Source organism: Taudactylus pleione, unplaced genomic scaffold (genome assembly GCF_031769625.1).
Source record: "Taudactylus pleione unplaced genomic scaffold, aTauple2 ptg000897l, whole genome shotgun sequence".
NCBI classification, from domain to species: Eukaryota; Metazoa; Chordata; class Amphibia; order Anura; family Myobatrachidae; genus Taudactylus; species Taudactylus pleione.
The window spans coordinates 281,726-306,052 of record NW_028285298.1 but is presented as its reverse complement, the minus strand read 5'-3'; the positions used below and the strand labels follow the sequence as shown (position 1 = coordinate 306,052).

Below are 24,327 nucleotides of genomic sequence, written 5' to 3'. Positions count from 1 at the left end.
ATCCGGTTGATAGATCTACAGTAAAAAAGGTCGACAAGGTCTAGGTAGACACCAGATGTTAGACAGACAAAATGTCGACATGTTTCTTTGTTGTTTGGTTAGGCACTAGAAGGGATGTTATGTTAGGGTCAGGCACCTACCCTGACGGTTAGGCACCTGAAATGAGGGTTAGGGTCAGGCACCTACACAGACTGTTATGGTTAGGCAACTGGAGGAAGGGTTAGGGTGAAGATTATGGCTAGAAAACGAAAAAAAAAATCATGTCAACCTTTTTGTTCATTTTGACCATTTGTACCTGTCGACATTTGTCACGGTCGACCTATTGTCTACATCTGATCTCTACCTAGACATTGTAGACCTTTAGTGTATCAACCTTTTGTCTCCATCAACCTATTGTCTGTCTAACAGCAGATGTCGACCTTTTGTCCTTATAGTCGAACATCTGATGTCTACCTAGACATTGTGGACCTTTTTTACTGTAGATCTATTAATCCACAACCGTATGCACATTATGGCCCTTGTGACTGTGGTTGCCATGGTTATCACATGACATTTATTCCCTTCGCAGTAAAAGCATTGATCTTTAAAGATAACCTGCAGACTACGTAATGGTGATAGAGATAAGAGAGTGGGGATGTAATCAAATGTTTAGTGTTCTGTATCTAGATACACGCCTTTTTTCCCTGGTGGCTTGCTGTCTTTTTGCAGAACAAGAGATGCAGGCTCTGCCTGGGAAGGCATGCTGGGACTTGTAGTACTATAACAGGTTAGGTTGCATACCTTTGCTCCATCACTTCCGTTCCAACACAAGAAACATTGTTTGCATTTAATGAAAAAGGTAACTTTTATTGATAATATATATAAAAACACTTTGTAGAAGTTGGGTACCTGTATATGCTGCTGGTATATAGGGCTCTTCCCAGAGGGATTCTGCAATTAACTAGACCAGTGGTTCTCAAACTCGGTCCTCAGGATCCCACACAGTTCACGATTTCCAGGTCACCCAGCAGGAGCACAGGTGTATTCATTACTCACTGACACATTTTAAAAGATTCACAGGTGGAACAAATTATCTCACTTGTGATTCTGTGAGGAGACATGGAAAACATGCACTGTTTGGGGGTCCTGAGGACCGAGTTTGTGCCAAATGTCTAGTTCACAGGTTCTCAAAGTCTCTGAAGGGAGAAGCTAGATATTGCTTAATGTTTCTGTTCTCATTATACTGACAAGTGAAGCCATGAATCAGGCCGTTGTATCAGCCTCTGGCTGTGTAGTATTGATGTAAATGGTACATATATTGCTACTTTACATGTGTCAGCCTTACATTGGCTATTCTGAAGAGTCCAACGACAAGCAACACAGTGGCCATTTTGTGGCCGATGGGAATTACATTGGCTGCTTTCATATGAATGCCTCAGTCAGGTCCTCGGTTCCAGGCTTCTCATAATTATTGCTTAAGGCTACAAAATGGCTGCAGGCGCTATAAATTGGAAAGAGAAATTAATTGCAATGGGCGCTACACAAGTTTTTTATTGCGTTTTATTTTTTATGAATTCCGACAACAAAACCCCCCAACAATAATTACTGTTTGATAAAATGCCTTCACGAATGATGAATCAATTCATCTTATGCTAGTGCACATTATCAGTGTAAAAGTTTCACGCAGCTTCTAGAACTACATTTCGAAGGGGATCCAAAAGTTTACATACTGAGGTGATGGCCAATTTCAAAAACAAATATGGGCATGGGTTTTACCGCATGGTGAAAAGCTTTGGGTTTCACAGCCGAAGCTATTAAATTATTTCACCTTTTCCCAGTAACCCACTAATTCCGAGGTAAAGGCAGAATGTAATGGGTTTCCCGTGTGTTAATTACCAGAGGTGCAATTTTACATGGACTTTTCCTCACACCTGCGAGGAAGTATCCACTCTGGTAATAAACTTGCAGGGTATCAGCCTGCTAATTGAATTGCTCAGCGCTAACAATTAACCGGTGGGTAAACCCACCGTCTAATTGGATATGTCCCATAGCTTTATAATTCTAACTGGGACTCCTGACATCACCAAGACACAGGAAAGTCAGACATGATGTGAGCTGGACCAATGAGCCTACAAGTAGGCATTAACAAAATGGCTGCCCCAGTGTCTACCTCATAGTGCATCCTAGTTGTTATTAGTCTGCATTTCCCACTGTTCCATTTGTACTTTAATCCTGTGACATGGTTACCGATCGTTTGCATTCCTATTTGGTGATTTCCACTCCTTCTCTTACAAACTTATGAACCAAGACCCTGTAAACCCAACATATAACTCTTGGTTCTCCCAACACTTCATCAGCTTCCCGCCAACTCTTGGTTCTCCCAACACTTCATCAGGACTACCTCTGTCACAGACCTTGCTGTAAAGTGTGTTTGAGCAGAGCAGGAGGTAGATCAGTTTAATGACCGACCGACAACCCCAGGTGCTGCTGACAGGGTCATTCTGCAGACTGTGGCCTCTGAGACTGCCACCTCCAGATATGCAGGACGTGGTCGTAGAAAGAACATGTGGCCACCACGCTAGTCATTGCTTGTCCATATTTGGCTAAGGTGGGAACTTCAGGGACAGGCTGGTGGGGCAGATCGCTCTTTATGGAATCTGATTCAGAGATGTACTCCCCTGACTCGTCCTCTAGGAGCACGTCAAAGCTGGCGGTGGGCGACTCATAGAAGATCTTCAGGTTCTGCATGGCTTGGCTCACCTTGGGTCCCACAGCATCACAGCCACTAGCGACTGACTCCTGTCCATTCAGAGAATCCGGATTGGTCAGGGAGGTTTCTGGAAGAGACACTCTGGACCAATCAGCTCCATACGCCAGAGAATTGTGAAGAACGTAGGATGACACGAGGGTACAACCATCTAAATGGGAAATATAAGTCAATGTAAACTACCTGATCTGGTGGTTTAATGAGAACCCAGGAGTTAATTGTCTCACTTACCAGATGCAGAGTCTAGGATGTGGAAACCGCTGTGCATACAAGCGGCCAGCAGGAGGGCGCTATCTGTTGGGTGCCACTTGAGCCTCCAGACTCCGCCCTGAACGTGAGTATCAGACATCGGTTGCTTCATCTGCCGCAAGTCCCACACGAGAACATGTTCATCATAACTAGGATCCAAAAAAGAAACAGACTTACAGTCAGCATCCCAATAGCTTTACATCAGTGGTTCTCAAACTCGGTCCTCAGGACCCCACACAGGTCATGTTTTCCAGGTCACCCAGCAGGTGCACAGGTGTAGTCAATACTCACTGACACATTTTAAAAGATCCACAGGTGGTTATAATTATTTCACTTCTGATTCTGTGAAGAGACCTGGAAAATGCACCGTGTGGGGGTCCTGAGGACCGAGTTTGAGAACCTGCGCTTTACATAACGGAGGCCATGGACAGTAATCTGGTTTCAGGGCCTTTGCGCTGTCTATGGAATTAGCTGGAGCGTAAAGCTTTAGTGCTAGTAAGAGTAACATTGCGATTGGAGCAAATATGAAGTCATTTACATCCTCATTGGCTTCATTTTAATACTGTTTGCAATGCTCTAAGGCTGCCATGAGTATGTTCTGGACACTAGTCAACAAATTTTATAGCAGGTTTAAAACCCTGGAAAATGTCCAGACGCGAGCCCAGTATAGCTGTAAGATTTCCAAACCTATTTTTTTTTTTTCATTTGGCAGGTTCACAGTGCAGTAACCTTATTTGAAGAGGTTGATGTACAGACTAGGAATTGGGATTGAAAGAATCGAAAAAAGGGGGACACAGCAACACCACGGAAGATAGCCACTCCCACCATGTGACTCAACAAAGTAAAGCCACTCCCATCTATCACTGTTCTAAGAGGCTGCGACTAGCAGGGATAGAACTGCAGTGTTACTAATGGACAAATCCTTTTACTGTTCATAAAAAAAAACTGTGATAAAACACAGTAATATAAATATAAAAGTATTCAAGTAAACAGTTAAGTTGTTGGAAGCTCCAGCATTTATCTGGGGGGGGAGAAGTACAGATTGCTCACCTCCCTGTGGCCAGAACATGCTCCCGATGCGGGTTACTCTGAATGCTGCACACTCCCATCGAATGTCTATTAATGAGATAATATTTAGTCAGATAAGTGAATAATACAGTCACAAGGAGGAATCGTCCAGGCGGATATTAAAATCAGAGGAGACTAATGATGGAGCACACAGATCTTGTTATACATCTGCTTCTGCACAGTTGACTCACCTGTGTTTAAGCAGAAATATTTTAAAAGCCGGGACTGTGTGGGCTCTGTTGCAAGGTGACCGATTACAAACAATACGAGACCCCCATGGTAGGAGCCGGTTCAGATTTGCAGCAATTCAGACGCATTGCGTGCTTGGAAAATAAAAGCCGGCCACCGTCTGTATTCAGCGATGCCCACATCGGTGCGGCTGCACCAGCCCTAAATATCCGCTTGCAAAAGTAGCCGTCATTACCGTTAGCACGCGGTTACACCAGCCCTATACTTGGTGCGATAGAGCCGTCTGAAATCGCTGACTTCTGCATAGCCCTCATTGCCATCTATGGTCCACATAACACTTATCCCACCCAGTCGCTGCCCAGTTACAGCAACTAAGCTGCATGTACGACTCTGTGCTGCCTGTAGTTGCTCAAAGTAGCGTGTGTGTAGGCTCCAGTGCAGGTGCAGTAGCGAATGATTGCAAGATAGTCTACAAAGGCAAACCTGCTGCTTGTAATCACAGACTCCGCATGTTGCTCTTACCGTTTGCTGGTAAATAGTGGGCCGTCTGGTCTAGATCTCGTGTCCCATCCTTTAAGTAAACTATCATCTCCACCTGTACGTGAGAACATATATTTTAATGCACAACTTTGTGGGTTTTTTTTTTTATACAGTTAAAAGTTCCACTGATAATTCTCCTGGAGCCGCAGATCTGAAGACCATTATACTTAATAAATTCTGATCATCCTGGAGTAGGGATTCCATTGAAATCCCAGTATCCTTGGATCCTGTACACACCTGAGAAGACAGTGTCACAGTTCCAGTAGTTAAAGGCAGCGATCCAGGCCTCATATCCATGGGCTTCCCACTGACACAGGATGTCCAGCGAGGGCGCAGATTCCTCCAGGCGCAGCACACTCAGACGACCCTTGGAGTCGCTGCAGACGACCTTTACAGGAAAGCTGCTGATCAGGAGAGAGCCGGACAAACGTGAAAACACAGAGCAGAGCTTAGTGACCTGTGATTAACTGCAGAACGTGTCGGCCGTTAGTTCTCACCTCTCCGTTCTTCCCGTGGACCAGTCAAGAGATAGAGCCAGACATTCGCCATCGCCTACATTTACGCTGCACGCAGGCTCCACCCTGCAGCTCTCCTACTGGAGGAACACACAGTCAGTGCCCAGGCTGGGGCTCCTATGCCGTGCAAAACAAACCTGGCGAATTACAAAACTACTGACCAACAGTCTGACAGTCACTGAGTCAACCCCAAACCATCGTGGATCAATACTGAGAGAGATCATCTATCACAGATACCGATGAACTTTCCCACCACGACTGTGTTTGAAGATGTCGCACGTCTATTTATCACCACTGTTACTGGATCCAGTATCCCTGGGCTCTCTCAATTCCAATAGCCTCTACCATGGGTAAATACAATACCCTTCGGGATGCAGGCACCCACGATTTTTTGTGCCGCTAGATCTCAAGCCAAAATAACTTAAAGCAAACCCAGGTTTTTTTTCGGTGTTTTATGAAATTGGCGCTTTAAATCAAGCAGGTAAACGGTGGTTGCCTACAACTCACAGACTATTACACTTACACCCCCCCATGTCTCTGGTCACAAAGGTGAACAAATACTGGAGGTAAAGGAAATAAAATAAGGGGTCAGTGTCATTTGGGAGTACTCTTCTTGATGACAGAAGAATCCCAGTGACGGTGCTCTTAATTAAAAAATAAAAGTTTGTGACCTGGGTGAAAAGCATCAAACCTTTTAAAAGAGGACATAGCGACCAATCAGTTACTAGCTATCATTTTATAGAATGTACAAGCAAGTGATAGCTAGAAGCTGATTGGTTGCCACAGACGACTTCTTCCCTCATCAAGTATAAAACAGCCTTGTCGGATTAAATTTTGTCTAATAACCCAGGACCTTCACTGTGAAACTTCCATCACATTCCATACAGTTCCTAGTGCCAACATAGCATGGATTAACCTCACCAGGGAATGTAAGACAATGGACTAATTTAAAACTTACCCTGCTGCCTAGTAATCGATATAGCTCCAGGGCACCCTTAGCATTGGCAATACCCAGCATAGGACATCCTGAGATTGGCACATGGCACCTAGACAGAAGAAAACAAGATGGCTGCTGGGTTGCTCAGTGGTAACTTTCTGTCAGATATTAGTTTGTATTTAAAATAGGCAAAACCAAACCATGGACCGTAGGTTTTTTTTCCCCAATTGCTGGATCGTGGTGTGGGTTCGGTGAGGCAACGGATATCTGTGTCCTTTGTGTAACAGCATATAACTAATCTCACAGGTCTGTAGACTCAAAAGCTGTGAGGAAAAATCTACAGACTCTGCATTTTAACGTGCAGTGAAACCCCTTTTGGGGGGGGAGGGGAGAATATCAATTAGACGTGGAGTGTATCGCGTGGAGAAAAAGTCTAGATTACATGTCCGGCGCTATTATAATAAATCGGCCTTTTCCCTGCACGGTAAATCATGGGTTAAAGCGCACTAAACCATACTATCCGCACAAAGTGATGGAATCTATCTGTTTCCGCGCACGTTAAAATGCAGAGTCCGCACTTCAACACAGACTTTTCCTCGCAGTTCCTGAGGCTGCGAGGAAAAAGCCACCCGCCTGGGCTTAGCGCAGGGTTCTCGCAACTAACTGAATCAGGCAGCACGTTCAGTTACCTGAAGGGTAAACCTTGCGCCTAATTAAATCTCATCCACCGATTCCAGCACTGTACGTGGAATCTATGGGTTAGCGCGCATTAACCCATGGTTTACCACACGGGAAAAATGCTGACTAATTGATTAGCTCCGGGCATGAAACCCGGAGCTTTTTGCCCCCCCCTATATGTGATAATACTAGATTTATAATAATGTGCTATCACATACAGCTCATGATCTGGGAACACAGGTATATTAACCAGATTATAGTTATGGATTGCTGAATGGGGTAGGTGTAAATAAATAAAAAAATACAATACCATTGTGGGGCCATCAGTGGGGCATAAAGAGGGCATGAAACTTCATTTTGCTTAAAAGTAATATTATATGTGTGATTATTTCTATTTATTCTCCCAGTTTGCTATCTATACTCCGGCTGGTGCTCACATTCTCCCCCAGCTTAGAAATCTTTAAACGCTCTCTGAAAACACATCTATTTGATTGTGACATTCTTCAGCCCGTACAACCTACACCAACGCACCCATTACTCAATGATAATAATTACGTATGAAAATACAAAGATAATTGCATAACTACCAGTTACCATTTCATGTCCAGTATGGCCGATGTTTCCATTCTCTGGAGCTCCGATACTGGAGAAAACAGCTGGTGCGGATCGTAGTTATAGAGATAGAAACGACCGAGCCGCAAGTGTGGGGCGTCATTTCCCTCTGCCCTGAGCTGTGAGGTAAAACGCGTGTAAGTATTAAGAGCGCGACAGTCTGCGTCACAGATACCCAGAATCACCACAAGTCAAAGAATGTGAACGTTATTTTAAATGGTCCCAATAGGAGGTTTATCAATAGGAAACTACAGCACAAATCTTATATAAAATGCTTATAAAGTACTGCAAATCTGTCTGCAATCCCCTTCTGGGATTTGTAGTGCACTACAGCCTTGCACGGATGTCAGCGTTGTGACTACTGCAAAGCCCAGGACAAGCACAGCCCTAAGCGATGCTCTATCACACTATAATGCTCTGTGATACTGTGCGCCCCTTATTATATACTGTAACATAATACTCTATAGCACAGTATAACTCTTCTGTAAGCCTCTACACCAGGCCTAGCTATCCTGTGGCTCTCCAGCTATTGTGAAACTACAAGTCACAGCTTGCCCTGCCCTGGTTTAGCATCCACAACCGTAGTAAGCTTTGCTGAGCCCAGGTAATAGGGGGCGTGGCCTAACGTAAGGCGCCTCCTTCGAAAAATATAGCATTTGCTGCGCCAAGGGGGGCGCCTAAGCCAGGGGCAAATTCACTCGCCCCTGCACAGCCAGAGGAGACTGCTGCTGCTGATCAGTCACAGAAAATGCTGGGCTGGGGAGACATAGGGGTCTAGTTACTAAGCAGTGTTAGGAGACAGAGTGAAAAGTGATAAGGTGCCAGCCAATCAGCTCCCAACTGTCATCTCACAGGCTGTGTTTGAAAAATGACAGTTGGGAGCTGATTGGCTGGCACCTTATCACTCTGTCTCCTAACACTGCTTAGTAACTAGACTCCACAGGCTGCTGCCACTGATAGGTGGCAGACCTGGGCCCCCACCAGGCCCCTTCATCAAGCCTGGAAAATTAGTGCCCGACACCCCCCCCCTTTCTCAGCGCCCGTTAGCATCCCCTAATTGCAAAACTGTGGCAGGGCATGCCGGGAGCTGTAGTTTCACATTAGCTGGAGAGCCACAGGCTGGCCAGGCCTGCCCTATACAATGCCTCTCATACACTACACCGCACACACCTTTGTTTCACCGAGCTCTAAGCAAATCCAGTTACACCCCATCCCCATATGCCTCCATTGTGTAGCCCATATGTCTGCGGCGTGGAGTATCCCATGCGTCAGTGATGTCTCCTATTACTAGCGAATTGGATCCCGCTTCGGCTGACATAATGGCAAACGCCACTATTCCTAGGCAGAAAGTTTAATAAGTGCTAACAGTGGCCCTGATTCAGAGCCGGACGCTCTGACAGAGCGCTCGCTCTGAATCAGGGCCGTCCTTCTGGATTTTTAGAGCGACCACCTGGCCGCTCGTATAGCTGTGGGTGACCACCTACAGCTATAGCGAGTGGCCAGGAAGATGGTCGCGATGGTCAAGACCATCGCAACCATTGAGCTCGAGACGAGACCCTTGTGGTAGGGTCTCGTTGCCGCAAGCCCTGGAGTGCTTTCAGCTCTACCAGAGCCGAAAGCACTCCCACTGACATCACTTGTGATGTCAGTGGCGCCGGCCCCAGACTGTAGGCGCTCCCATGGGAACGCCTCCGTCTGGGCAGCCACGCCCCCAGCACGCCCACCAAAGGGGGCATGCTGTCACGCACGCCCCCTTTGGTACGAGAGCCAGAGCGACGGTTTGCCCATCGCTATCCGGGTCTCGCGCATGAGCACGACGGAGCCGGTTCCGTCGTGCGCATGCGCACTGGGCCACCATCGACCCGCTTGCAAGCGATCGCAAGCGGGTCTGAATTAGGCCCAGAGTCTTCCTAAAACAGACACCCGATAGTACACTTCATTATATATACATTTTATGCAGGTAACACAGCCTCTTAGATGGTAATAGGAGAAGACGTTGACAAACTCACATCACTTGTTGGTTTATTTAACTGATATGTTCCGCATGCCAGGATTGTACGCCAGTCAGTCAGCGGGCACCACTCCACGGCGTCCGCGCTGTACTCCGTGTCTATAACCTGCAGCGTCTGGGTTTTGCAGCGTACAGACATCTCCGGCTCTGGGCATCACCTTCCCTAACAAAACCAGAGCACATGGGTTTATTCACAGACCACACACAATACGATGTGTCTCGTCTCACTTACAGGAAAACAACTGGCAACGTATCGATCTTTGTCATTTAGGTTTATGAAATCTCCACCCATGTGACACTTGTTAAAATGCCCCCCAAAAATTCTTGCAACAAAAAAACAAAAACAAAATATCAGTTATAAAAATGGTGCACAATAGAGGGTAAATTTACTAAAGTGCGTTTTTTTTTTTTTTTTTTTTTAGAAGTGGAGTTGTTGCCCATAGCAACCAGTTTCTTGTTATCATTTATCTAGCACCTTCTAGAAGATAATAAGTAGAAATTGATTGGTTGATATGGGCAACAACTCCACTTCTAAATACCCTCTAGTAATCAGATTGGAATCATGCAGAGAAATCATTTGCACCATTGTTATTTACTAATTCATAATGATTGTGTCAGGTTTTTTGTGTGTGTGGTGCTGGTTAGAACATGGTAAAGTAAAAAAATATATTATTGCTAAAACAGCCTAGGTGATCAAATGTAAGAAAAGAGGGGTAAATGTACCAATTGCTCCACATTAGAAGAAAAAAAATATATAAAATATATATATATATAAAAATAATACTGTCCTGTATTTATAACAAAAATCTTCACTTTACAAAAACAACATGAAATCTGCCCCTATAATGCCCGTTTTATAACGGACGTTCATCAGATGGGTAATTGGCGCCATACCGAACTAGACAGTACATTGGGCCCGATTTAGAGTTGTACACTATGTCGATGTTTTTGCAATTGAGCGATTATCGTCTGTCTGCACTTAAACGCCCGAGTCGTATTGCACACGCATTAAGTTACATTACCGCGATTGTCAGTCAGGGGGAGGGAACGGGGAGTGTCGCCTAAAAACGCAGGCGTGTCATGCCCATTTTTGGGGCACATCGCATCCTGCCTCTGCCATCCCGTATGCAAAAAACATGGCTCCAGCGTCTCAACTCCCGCGGCCAATAGGCTCACTCAGGACTGTGATAATTAAATGATCCGTGACCGATCTTTGTACGCAGATACTTGGATTTGAAAAACGCTATTGGACATCTCACTACATCTCCCGATGGCGGTGACATTGGAATATTTTCGCACAGCGTCGGCATACGGGATAGCTGCTGCGGTGGCGTTAGAGACCATCTCTGAATAATCAGGCCCAGAGCTGTGTAATATATATTTTATAACACTTCTTGTTACATTTTAGTGCATCTAATGCGAGAATGCAGTTGACAGCTCCCATTAATCCTGATGAAGGTCTGAAAGGCGCCTGGGAGTGTTCCTATCATGTACATATTAAGGACATTCATAAAAAAACTAAAATGACTTATATGGATATTTACTTGCTTATTATCATGCAGAACAAATCAAAAACGTGCGTTGAAAACACCAGGGTGGGAAAAACGAGATTGCGCTAGAAGAAAATAAAATAAATAAATAACAGGATACGTGGAAACCGCGATCACTGGACACTTTCAAAATCTGATGCGACGTGACTAGGACTCACCAGCAGACTGTGCCGATTAATGTGGTATGCGACACTTCACCGAGAAAGGCCTTTTAGCTATATATTATACTATATATAATGTATGTATATTATACCTATATATAATGAAAGTAGATGGGACTCACAAGCATGCCATGGAGCAATTAGCTGTATAACATTATACTATATATAAATGTATGTATACGGGACCTATGTAATGAATATTCACCACCAGCATGGAGCCCTGAGCTATATATATATAAACACACATGTATACATGATCTATATGAATATATGTAAGAGTCACCAGCATGGAGCACAGTATATATAACTAATGTATATATCACTCACCAGCATGGAGCACAGTATACTGTATATAACTAATGTATATATCAGTCACCAGCATGGAGCACAGTATACTGTATATAACTAATGTATATGTCACTCACCACCAGTCACCAGCATGGAGCACAGTATACTGTATATAACTAATGTATATGTCACTCACCAGCATGGAGCACAGTATACTGTATATAACTAATGTATATGTCACTCACCACCAGTCACCAGCATGGAGCACAGTATACTGTATATAACTAATGTATATGTCACTCACCAGCATGGAGCACAGTATACTGTATATAACTAATGAATATGTCACTCACCACCAGTCACCAGCATGGAGCACAGTATATATATAACTAATGTATATATCACTCACCAGCATGGAGCACAGTATACTGTATATAACTAATGTATATGTCACTCACCAGCATGGAGCACAGTATACTGTATATAACTAATGTATATGTCACTCACCAGCATGGAGCACAGTATACTGTATATAACTAATGTATATGTCACTCACCACCAGTCACCAGCATGGAGCACAGTATACTGTATATAACTAATGTATATATCACTCACCAGCATGGAGCACAGTATACTGTATATAACTAATGTATATGTCACTCACCACCAGTCACCAGCATGGAGCACAGTATACTGTATATAACTAATGTATATGTCACTCACCACCAGTCACCAGCATGGAGCACAGTATACTGTATATAACTAATGTATATATCACTCACCAGCATGGAGCACAGTATACTGTATATAACTAATGTATATATCACTCACCAGCATGGAGCACAGTATACTGTATATAACTAATGTATATGTCACTCACCAGCATGGAGCACAGTATACTGTATATAACTAATGTATATATCACTCACCAGCATGGAGCACAGTATACTGTATATAACTAATGAATATGTCACTCACCACCAGTCACCAGCATGGAGCACAGTATATATATAACTAATGTATATATCACTCACCAGCATGGAGCACAGTATACTGTATATAACTAATGTATGTCACTCACCAGCATGGAGCACAGTATACTGTATATAACTAATGTATATATCACTCACCAGCATGGAGCACAGTATACTGTATATAACTAATGTATATATCACTCACCAGCATGGAGCACAGTATACTGTATATAACTAATGTATATATCACTCACCAGCATGGAGCACAGTATACTGTATATAACTAATGTATATGTCACTCACCAGCATGGAGCACAGTATACTGTATATAACTAATGTATATGTCACTCACCACCAGTCACCAGCATGGAGCACAGTATACTGTATATAACTAATGTATATATCACTCACCAGCATGGAGCACAGTATACTGTATATAACTAATGTGTATGTCAGTCACCAACATGGAGCACAGTATACTGTATATAACTAATGTATATGTCACTCACCACCAGTCACCAGCATGGAGCACAGTATACTGTATATAACTAATGTATATGTCACTCACCAGCATGGAGCACAGTATACTGTATATAACTAATGTATATGTCACTCACCACCAGTCACCAGCATGGAGCACAGTATACTGTATATAACTAATGTATATGTCACTCACCACCAGTCACCAGCATGGAGCACAGTATACTGTACATAACTAATGTATATATCACTCACCAGCATGGAGCACAGTATACTGTATATAACTAATGTGTATGTCAGTCACCAACATGGAGCACAGTATACTGTATATAACTAATGTATATGTCACTCACCAGCATGGAGCACAGTATACTGTATATAACTAATGTATATATCACTCACCAGCATGGAGCACAGTATATATATAACTAATGTATATGTCACTCACCACCAGTCACCAGCATGGAGCACAGTATACTGTATATAACTAATGTATATATCACTCACCAGCATGGAGCACAGTATACTGTATATAACTAATGTATATGTCACTCACCAGCATGGAGCACAGTATACTGTATATAACTAATGTATATGTCACTCACCACCAGTCACCAGCATGGAGCACAGTATACTGTATATAACTAATGTGTATGTCAGTCACCAGCATGGAGCACAGTATACTGTATATAACTAATGTATATATCACTCACCAGCATGGAGCACAGTATATATATAACTAATGTATATGTCACTCACCACCAGTCACCAGCATGGAGCACAGTATACTGTATATAACTAATGTATATGTCACTCACCAGCATGGAGCACAGTATACTGTATATAACTAATGTATATGTCACTCACCAGCATGGAGCACAGTATACTGTATATAACTAATGTATATATCACTCACCAGCATGGAGCACAGTATACTGTATATAACTAATGAATATGTCACTCACCACCAGTCACCAGCATGGAGCACAGTATACTGTATATAACTAATGTATATGTCACTCACCACCAGTCACCAGCATGGAGCACAGTATACTGTATATAACTAATGTATATGTCACTCACCAGCATGGAGCACAGTATATATATAACTAATGTATATATCACTCACCAGCATGGAGCACAGTATACTGTATATAACTAATGTATATGTCACTCACCAGCATGGAGCACAGTATACTGTATATAACTAATGTATATGTCACTCACCACCAGTCACCAGCATGGAGCACAGTATACTGTATATAACTAATGTATATGTCACTCACCACCAGTCACCAGCATGGAGCACAGTATACTGTATATAACTAATGTATATGTCACTCACCAGCATGGAGCACAGTATACTGTATATAACTAATGTATATATCACTCACCAGCATGGAGCACAGTATACTGTATATAACTAATGTATATGTCACTCACCACCAGTCACCAGCATGGAGCACAGTATACTGTATATAACTAATGTATATGTCACTCACCAGCATGGAGCACAGTATACTGTATATAACTAATGTATATGTCACTCACCACCAGTCACCAGCATGGAGCACAGTATACTGTATATAACTAATGTATATGTCACTCACCACCAGTCACCAGCATGGAGCACAGTATACTGTATATAACTAATGTATATGTCACTCACCAGCATGGAGCACAGTATACTGTATATAACTAATGTATATGTCACTCACCAGCATGGAGCACAGTATACTGTATATAACTAATGTATATGTCACTCACCACCAGTCACCAGCATGGAGCACAGTATATATATAACTAATGAATATGTCACTCACCACCAGTCACCAGCATGGAGCACAGTATATATATAACTAATGTATATGTCACTCACCAGCATGGAGCACAGTATACTGTATATAACTAATGTATATATCACCCACCAGCATGGAGCACAGTATACTGTATATAACTAATGTATATATCACCCACCAGCATGGAGCACAGTATACTGTATATAACTAATGTATATATCACCCACCAGCATGGAGCACAGTATACTGTATATAACTAATGTATATGTCACTCACCAGCATGGAGCACAGTATACTGTATATAACTAATGTATATGTCACTCACCAACATGGAGCACAGTATACTGTATATAACTAATGTATATATCACTCACCAGCATGGAGCACAGTATACTGTATATAACTAATGTATATATCACTCACCAGCATGGAGCACAGTATACTGTATATAACTAATGTATATGTCACTCACCAGCATGGAGCACAGTATACTGTATATAACTAATGTATATGTCACTCACCAGCATGGAGCACAGTATATATATAACTAATGTATATGTCACTCACCACCAGTCACCAGCATGGAGCACAGTATACTGTATATAACTAATGTATATGTCACTCACCAGCATGGAGCACAGTATACTGTATATAACTAATGTATATATCACTCACCAGCATGGAGCACAGTATACTGTATATAACTAATGTATATGTCACTCACCAGCATGGAGCACAGTATACTGTATATAACTAATGTATATGTCACTCACCAACATGGAGCACAGTATACTGTATATAACTAATGTATATGTCACTCACCAGCATGGAGCACAGTATACTGTATATAACTAATGTATATGTCACTCACCAGCATGGAGCACAGTATACTGTATATAACTAATGTATATGTCACTCACCAGCATGGAGCACAGTATACTGTATATAACTAATGTATATATCACTCACCAGCATGGAGCACAGTATACTGTATATAACAAGAGATATGGTAAGAACTTACCTTTGTTATCTCTGTTTCTACGAAGTCCATAGGGTCCACAGGGTTGACCTTGGGGTATAGCTGGATCTGGATCCATGGGCACCACGCAGTTAAAGCTTTAGCTGCTCCCAGGATGCACTTGGGTCCGTCCTCCTCTATACCCCGCCCCCGGCCACAGCACCTCAGTTGGTAAGCAGCCAAGGCCGGAGGAGGAGACTAAACAGAGAGAAGGAAGACTGGAACACACAAGAAACCATACTCACAGAAATGGGAGACGGAAAACCAGTGACCAGCCACACAGCCTATTTGAAGCCAGGTGCGTCAGGGCGGGCGCCCTGTGGACCCTATGGACTTCGTAGAAACAGAGATAACAAAGGTAAGTTCTTACCATATCTCTTGTTTTCTACTTCAGGGTCCATAGGGGGTCCACAGGGTTGACCTTGGGGATGTCCCAAAGCAGTACAACTAAGGGCGGGGACGCTCCTGTGCTGAAAGGAGTACCCGGCGCCCAAAGGATGCATCCTGAGAGGCGAAGGTGTCAAACGCATAGAACCTCAAAAACGTTTGAATTGAAGACCAAGTGGCCGCCTTACACAGCTGAACAGCAGAAGCGCCACGTCTAGCAGCCCAAGAGGGACCCACAGAACGAGTGGAATGAGCCTTAACAGAGGCTGGCACAGGTAAGCCCTCCTGTGCATAAGCCTCACAAATAACGGAACGAAGCCAACGGGCTAACGTTTGTTTGTTGGCAGGCCAACCCCTCTTGTGAAAACCAAAGAGGATAAACAAGGAATCAGACTTCCTAACCGAAGCCGTCCGGTCTACATAAATTCTAAGCGCCCGGACCACATCTAAGGAAGTCTCACCAGCTGAAAGATCAGGGGACTGAAAAGCTGGCACAACAAGTTCCTGATTAATGTGGAACTTCGAGACCACTTTGGGCAAAAGCTCTGGACGAGTGCGGACCACCGATCTGTCCTGGTGAAAAATCAGGAAAGGAGGGCGACAGGAAAGTGCCCCCAATTCAGACACCCTCCTGGCCGAAGCAATTGCCAGGAGAAAAACCGTCTTAAATGTCAGCCACTTGAGCTCCACCGCCTCAAGAGGCTCAAACGGAGGACCCTGCAGGACCCGTAGCACCACCGCCAAGTCCCAAGGAGCCACAGGAGGCACAAAGGGAGGCTGGATCCTGAGAACACCTTGGAAAAAGGTGTGAACGTCTGGTAGTATTGCAATCCGCCGTTGAAACCACACGGACAAGGCGGACACATGAACCTTCAGAGATGCAAGGCGTAAGCAGAGATCCAATCCTGACTGAAGAAATTCCAAGATCCTAGAAACTCGGAACACCTGAGGATCATAATGTCTGGACTCACACCACTGAAAGTAAGTGTGCCAACCTCTGTGATAAATCCGTGCTGAAGCAGGCTTGCGTGCCCTGAGCATGGTACCAATAACCGAACTGGAGAAGCCCCGAGACCTCAAGACGGCTGTCTCAAGAGCCATGCCGTCAAAGACAGCCGACCCAGATCCGGGTAAAGGCAGGGCCCCTGAGACAACAGGTCCCGACGCTGAGGAAGAAGGTACGGAGCGTCGATGGAGAGGCTACTGAGATCGGAGTACCAAGGACGTCCGGGCCACGCCGGAGCTACCAGCACGAGCATGCCGCCGTCCTGCTTGAATTTCCGCAGAACCCGAGGAAGCAGGGATATCGGAGGAAACAGATACGCCAGGTGAAACGTCCATTTCACCGACAGCGCGTCCACCAGACTTGCGCCTGCGTCTCTTGTTCTTGACCCGTAAACGGGCAACTTGTGATTGTGACGGGAGGCCATCAAGTCCAGCTCCGGCAGTCCCCACCTGTCCACGAGTAGCTGAAACACCTCTGGGTGAAGCGACCATTCCCCGGGATGCACGTCGTGACGGCTGAGGAAGTCCGCCTCCCAATTGAGGACTCCGGGGATGAAGACCGCCGAGATCGCTGGAATGTGACCCTCCGCCCAAGTCAGGATACGAGACACCTCCGACATCGCTGCCTGACTGCGAGTTCCGCCTTGGTGGTTGATATACGCCACCGTGGTGGCGTTGTTGGACTGCACCTGTACTGCCCTTCCGTGAAGAGCGGGGCCGGACGACTGCAGGGCCCTGTATACTGCCCGCAGTTCCAGGATGTTGATGGGGAGAAGTGCTTCTTCCGCTGACCAACGACCCTGAAGCGACCAAGAGCCGGTCACTGCCCCCCAACCCCGGAGACTGGCATCCGTCGTGAGCAGGACCCAGTCCGGGATCCAAAATGGGCGCCCCTCGACCAGATGAGCTGTCCAAGCCAAAGATTGCCGAACGTCCGGAGACAACACCAGCACCTGAGAGCGGATCCGGGGAGGTAACCCGTTCCATTCTGACAGAATCAGCCCCTGCAGGGGCCGGGAATGGAACTGGGCAAATTCCACCATGTCGAATGTCGACACCATGGACCCCAGAACTCTCATAGCCGAATGGACCGACAGGCGGCAACGGCTCAGGCAACTGCGTATCCGCAGCTGTAGGGAGGCGACCTTCTCCGGAGTCAGGAAGATCCTTTGCTGATGCGAATCCAGCAGGGCTCCCAAATGAACCATCCGCTGTGATGGAATCAGGGAGGACTTTTTCCAATTTATCAACCACCCGTGTGCTTGCAGGCAAGCGATCGTCAGGTGGAGATGTTGAAGCAGTACCTCCGGGGAGCTCGCCAGCAACAGGAGGTCGTCCAGATACGGCAGCAGCCGTACATTCTGGTTCCGAAGATGTGCGGCCATGACCGCCATAATCTTCGTGAACACCCTCGGTGCCGTGGAGAGACCAAAGGGTAGCACCCGGAACTGATAGTGGTGTTGAAGGATAGCGAACCTCAGATACCGCTGGTGTGAAGATGCTATCGGAACATGGAGGTAGGCGTCCTGGATGTCCAGGGACACCATGTAATCCCCCGGTTCCATCGCCAGAATGATGGAACGTAACGTTTCCATCCTGAACTTGGGAACTCTGAGGAATTTGTTCAGAGACTTCAAGTTGAGGATAGGGCGATGAGAACCATTGGGTTTCTGCACCAGAAACAGAGACGAATAATACCCCGTCCCTCGTTGTGATAGAGGAACGGGAACAATGACCCCTGCTTTCAGCAAGGACTCTATAGCCTCCTGAACCTGTAACGCCTTGGTCTTGTCCTGAGAAGGACTTGTGCAGAAAAACTGGTGGGGTGGTCTGTGCCGAAAAGACAGGGCGTACCCCTGGGAGACCACTTCTCGAACCCAGGCATCCGTGGTGGTATTGTGCCAGCACTGGGCAAATAGAAGAAGTCGGCCTCCCACTCTGAGGTCCCCCAGAGGGAGGCCCGTCCCATCAGGCCGCAGGTTTATCTTCCTGCTTGGAAGAAGGGCGCCGAGCACTCCAGGCTTGCTTCTTGGGTTTAGAGGCCGTCTTACTCGCAGACTGTCTCGGGAAGGACTGACCTTTCGCCTTACCCTGAACCCGAAAGGAACGAAAAGCCGAACTCCGAACCTTAGCAGGCAGTGCCGCCGAAGGGAGGAAGGCCGACTTGGATTTAGCCAGGGTGTCCACTATTTTGTCCAAGTCCGGACCAAATAGTAATTCCCCATTGAAAGGTAAGGCCTCCAGACCTTTCTTTGAATCAGAGTCCGCTCTCCAGGACCGCAACCATAAGGCGGGCAGACACTGCTGCAGCCGATACCCGCGAGGTCAGCAGACTAGCATCTAAAGAAGCTTCTCCAATGTAAGAAGCAGCGTCCCTCATTTGTCCCAACAACGCCCGCTGGACATCCGGAGCGTCGTCCGGGAAGGTATCTTCCAATGCATTGGCCCACCCCTCAATGGCCTTGGCCACCCAGGAGATGGCCATGGACGGTCGGGCCACCACCCCGGAGAGGGAGTAAATAGACTTTAAGCAAGTCTCAACTTTCCTGTCCGTGGGATCCTTCAGCGAGGATATCGACGGTAATGGTAAGGTGGCGCCCCGAGTTAAACGGGTGACATGGGAATCCACCGCCGGTGGAGTTTCCCATTTTTTACAATGTCCCTCAGGGAAGGGGTAATTAGAAGCCAACCGCTTCTGAGGAAGGAATCTCTTACTGGGCGCCTGCCAAGCTACCGCCATATGATCCGTCAACTGATCAGACAGGGGAAACACTGCAGAAGCCACCTTAGTTTTTTTTAAACTAGGAAACTTCGACTTAGGAACCGGTGCCTCATCCTCTATAAGAAGAATAGCTCGCACCGCCCTAACTAGTGCTCGCACATTAATGGACGACTTGGTATCCATTTCCTGGACCGAGGCGTCCGAGTCAGTGTCATCAGGGACCTCCCCATCATCTGAAGAACCCTCTGAGTCCGATACCTGAGCAGCCCGTGTCATGAGTGGGCGTTTTGAAATCCTAGAAGGCATGTCAGTCTGCAACATTGACTGAAAAGCCGAGGAAGCGGCCGCCAAATTTTGCACGGAGTTGGAGAGCACATCCACCCATGGTGGAGGAGTCGCCATAGGGGCCTGAAAAGGTACCACAGGCTGCTGCGGCACAGGGGGAGCCTGTATATACATAGGCAACCCCGCATAGGGACCTACTGATTGAGACCCAGGAGGACTCCGCAATAACTGCGGGACACCCGGGGAATGGGGGATGGTCGGCTGGGCCAACGCCCTAGTAGGGAGAGCAGTCGGGACCGACAGACGGTCCGCAATAGACACCAGCACTTGAGAAAACATCGCCCATGGTGGTTCCTGCGCCAGAGAAGGTCTGGATGGGCCAGGAGCCACCTGGCATCGACTACACAGGCCATCCTGTGACAAATCCTCCCTATCTACTCCTGCAGAACAGCGTCCGCAGGAGGCCAACACCGGAGCCACTGAGCGCTCAACCTCCTCGTATGACATGACAGAATATATTATATAGTCAAAAAATATATCTGGCAACAGGGCAGAAGAAAACGCACTCACCGGTGTGCTAAACAACAGCCCACAACTCGGCACTGTGTAGCACACAACTGTATGTGACGGACCTCACAAATACGTGATTTATATAGGTGAGGTCTGCAGAAACGCTCTTCCCCCGCACACCTGTAGGGCTTGTAGGAGAAGTAAAGGGATAGGTATAAGCTGACAGTAAGCGGAAAATAAGCACAGACAGGCAGCACTAGCAAAAGTCACATACCATGCAGGAAGATATACTCACTGCACCTTTCCACTACAATCAACCTGCCCAGATTCAGTGTCTGGGAGGGCTATAGTGCTGTGTACGCTGTCCTTAATCAGGGGAGAGGTACACAGGGGGACCGGTCCGCGTGCTCCCTGAAGATCTGCGCTGCCACTTGTAGAAAATGGCCCCCAGAGACCTCAGAGGAGGAGTGGCCGTGTAACTGCAGCTCAGCGACGCCAGACTCCGTGCTGAAAGGCGCGCTGAGCTGAGGGGAGGAGCCGCTGACAGGGAAGGCTTCCTCCCCTGGCTAGCATATTAACCCCAGGGCTTGCCGGCATCCCGCTTGCCATATATCCCTGGTGGTCTAGTGGTCCCACGGGTTATTCCTCCTCAGAGGGGGAGCCCGCCGCCACCGCTAGCGGCCCCCGGTCTGTCCCCTAGGACCGGGGGCAAAGGACTGCATGTGCAGGCAATACCCGCGAGCCGCCGCTAATCGTCGACTCGCGGCTTACCTTGTCCCCGACGACTCCGGCAGCAGTCCAGGGAGGGACCCAGAGTCCGGCTAGTACGGACTCTGGCCTCCCGCCGCGATCCCCAGTGCAGTACTGGCGTCGCAGCGCCAGCGGGGAAGGAGAGCGGCAGCGTGGGCGTCTGCACAGCCCGTCGCTGCCACACTAGAGCCTCTGTTTTAAAATAAAAATCTAACAGGCTCTTTTTTTTTTTTTTTTTTAAATAAAAATAGAAAGCTTTTGGGGGCTGCTCCTGCAGCCCCCCTGCGCAGGTGACCCGACTCCGGCCGGGCACCAACTCAAACTGAGGTGCTGTGGCCGGGGCGGGGTATAGAGGAGGACGGACCCAAGTGCATCCTGGGAGCAGCTACAGCTTTAACTGCGTGGTGCCCATGGATCCAGATCCAGCTATACCCCAAGGTCAACCCTGTGGACCCCCTATGGACCCTGAAGTAGAAAACTAATGTATATGTCACTCACCAGCATGGAGCACAGTATACTGTATATAACTAATGTATATGTCACTCACCACCAGTCACCAGCATGGAGCACAGTATACTGTATATAACTAATGTATATGTCACTCACCAGCATGGAGCACAGTATACTGTATATAACTAATGTATATGTCACTCACCACCAGTCACCAGCATGGAGCACAGTATACTGTATATAACTAATGTATATATCACTCACCAGCATGGAGCACAGTATACTGTATATAACTAATGTATATGTCACTCACCAGCATGGAGCACAGTATACTGTATATAACTAATGTATATATCACTCACCAGCATGGAGCACAGTATACTGTATATAACTAATGTATATGTCACTCACCAGCACGGGGCACAGTATACTGTATATAACTAATGTATATGTCACTCACCACCAGTCACCAGCATGGAGCACAGTATATATATAACTAATGTATATGTCACTCACCACCAGTCACCAGCATGGAGCACAGTATACTGTATATAACTAATGTATATATCACTCACCAGCACGGGGCACAGTATACTGTATATAACTAATGTATATGTCACTCACCAACATGGAGCACAGTATACTGTATATAACTAATGTATATGTCACTCACCAGCATGGAGCACAGTATACTGTATATAACTAATGTATATATCACTCACCAGCATGGAGCACAGTATACTGTATATAACTAATGTATATGTCACTCACCAGCACGGGGCACAGTATACTGTATATAACTAATGTATATGTCACTCACCACCAGTCACCAGCATGGAGCACAGTATATATATAACTAATGTATATGTCACTCACCACCAGTCACCAGCATGGAGCACAGTATACTGTATATAACTAATGTATATATCACTCACCAGCACGGGGCACAGTATACTGTATATAACTAATGTATATGTCACTCACCAACATGGAGCACAGTATACTGTATATAACTAATGTATATGTCACTCACCACCAGTCACCAGCATGGAGCACAGTATACTGTATATAACTAATGTATATGTCACTCACCAGCACGGGGCACAGTATACTGTATATGTCACTCACCAGCATGGAGCACAGTATACTGTATATAACTAATGTATATGTCACTCACCAGCATGGAGCACAGTATACTGTATATAACTAATGTATATATCACTCACCAGCATGGAGCACAGTATACTGTATATAACTAATGTATATGTCACTCACCAGCACGGGGCACAGTATACTGTATATGTCACTCACCAGCATGGAGCACAGTATACTGTATATAACTAATGTATATATCACTCACCAGCATGGAGCACAGTATACTGTATATAACTAATGTATATGTCACTCACCAGCATGGAGCACAGTATACTGTATATAACTAATGTATATGTCACTCACCACCAGTCACCAGCATGGAGCACAGTATACTGTATATAACTAATGTATATATCACTCACCAGCATGGAGCACAGTATACTGTATATAACTAATGTATATATCACTCACCAGCATGGAGCACAGTATATATATAACTAATGTATATGTCACTCACCACCAGTCACCAGCATGGAGCACAGTATACTGTATATAACTAATGTATATATCACTCACCAGCATGGAGCACAGTATACTGTATATAACTAATGTATATGTCACTCACCAGCATGGAGCACAGTATACTGTATATAACTAATGTATATATCACTCACCAGCATGGAGCACAGTATATATATAACTAATGTATATGTCACTCACCACCAGTCACCAGCATGGAGCACAGTATACTGTATATAACTAATGTATATGTCACTCACCAGCATGGAGCACAGTATACTGTATATAACTAATGTATATGTCACTCACCAGCATGGAGCACAGTATATATATAACTAATGTATATGTCACTCACCACCAGTCACCATCATGGAGCACAGTATACTGTATATAACTAATGTATATATCACTCACCACCAGTCACCAGCATGGAGCAGGAGATCTGAGAACATCACAAGACACAATGCTGCTGCTAACTCCAACTACTTCCGGGTCTTTAACAAAGAAGGCCCCGCCTCCTACACAGTGATCGACAGGCGCCTCCTCCAATAACATCATCCGTGTTCAGTATAACTGGCTGTGTGTCATGTGAGCACTGGTGCTTAGTGTGTCTGACATTACTTTGCACTCCCCACATATATAGTTACATATAATATATGTGTGAGGTTATTATACAGTATTGGTGCTGCTGAGGGGTCACTGCTGTAAACTCCCCTGATCCAGGACTGTGCTGCTGGGGCCCATAGTCACCTGCGCACCTCTAAGGGCCAAAACTGAAGATAATGTTAA

The 24,327-nt window shown here is 45.7% G+C and overlaps 1 protein-coding gene across 4 annotated transcripts; it reads right to left on the bottom strand.

Moving 5' to 3' along the window:
- Positions 1 to 825: 825 nt before the first annotated feature.
- Positions 826 to 24,036, bottom strand: DPH7 (diphthamide biosynthesis 7). Of its 4 annotated transcripts, none has more exons than XM_088459202.1 (10): positions 23,953 to 24,036; positions 9,544 to 9,708; positions 7,517 to 7,653; positions 6,266 to 6,353; positions 5,290 to 5,384; positions 5,030 to 5,196; positions 4,775 to 4,847; positions 4,046 to 4,111; positions 2,978 to 3,144; positions 826 to 2,897 (listed from the first exon to the last, which is right to left on the bottom strand). In XM_088459202.1, exons 2-10 carry the CDS (start codon positions 9,682 to 9,684, stop codon positions 2,476 to 2,478), a joined length of 1,356 nt encoding a protein of 451 aa, XP_088315328.1. In that variant the 5' UTR covers positions 9,685 to 9,708; positions 23,953 to 24,036; the 3' UTR covers positions 826 to 2,475. The 4 variants fall into 4 exon arrangements, with proteins under 4 accessions (XP_088315328.1, XP_088315332.1, XP_088315331.1 ...); XM_088459206.1 differs by having other exon boundaries at positions 5,030 to 5,193; XM_088459205.1 differs by having other exon boundaries at positions 9,544 to 9,703; positions 23,953 to 24,024.
- Positions 24,037 to 24,327: the final 291 nt, after the last annotated feature.

Excerpts from the sequence above, each read along its gene's own strand:
- DPH7 (XM_088459202.1), bottom strand. The coding sequence starts at position 9,684 with ATGTCTGTACGCTGCAAAACCCAGACGCTGCAGGTTATAGACACGGAG. Across the intron at positions 6,354-7,516 it reads GCCATACTGGACATGAAATG|GTGCCATGTGCCAATCTCAG; the intron begins GTAACTGGTAGT and ends TCTTCTGTCTAG. Across the intron at positions 5,385-6,265 it reads ATCGATTACTAGGCAGCAGG|GAGAGCTGCAGGGTGGAGCC; the intron begins GTAAGTTTTAAA and ends TTCCTCCAGTAG.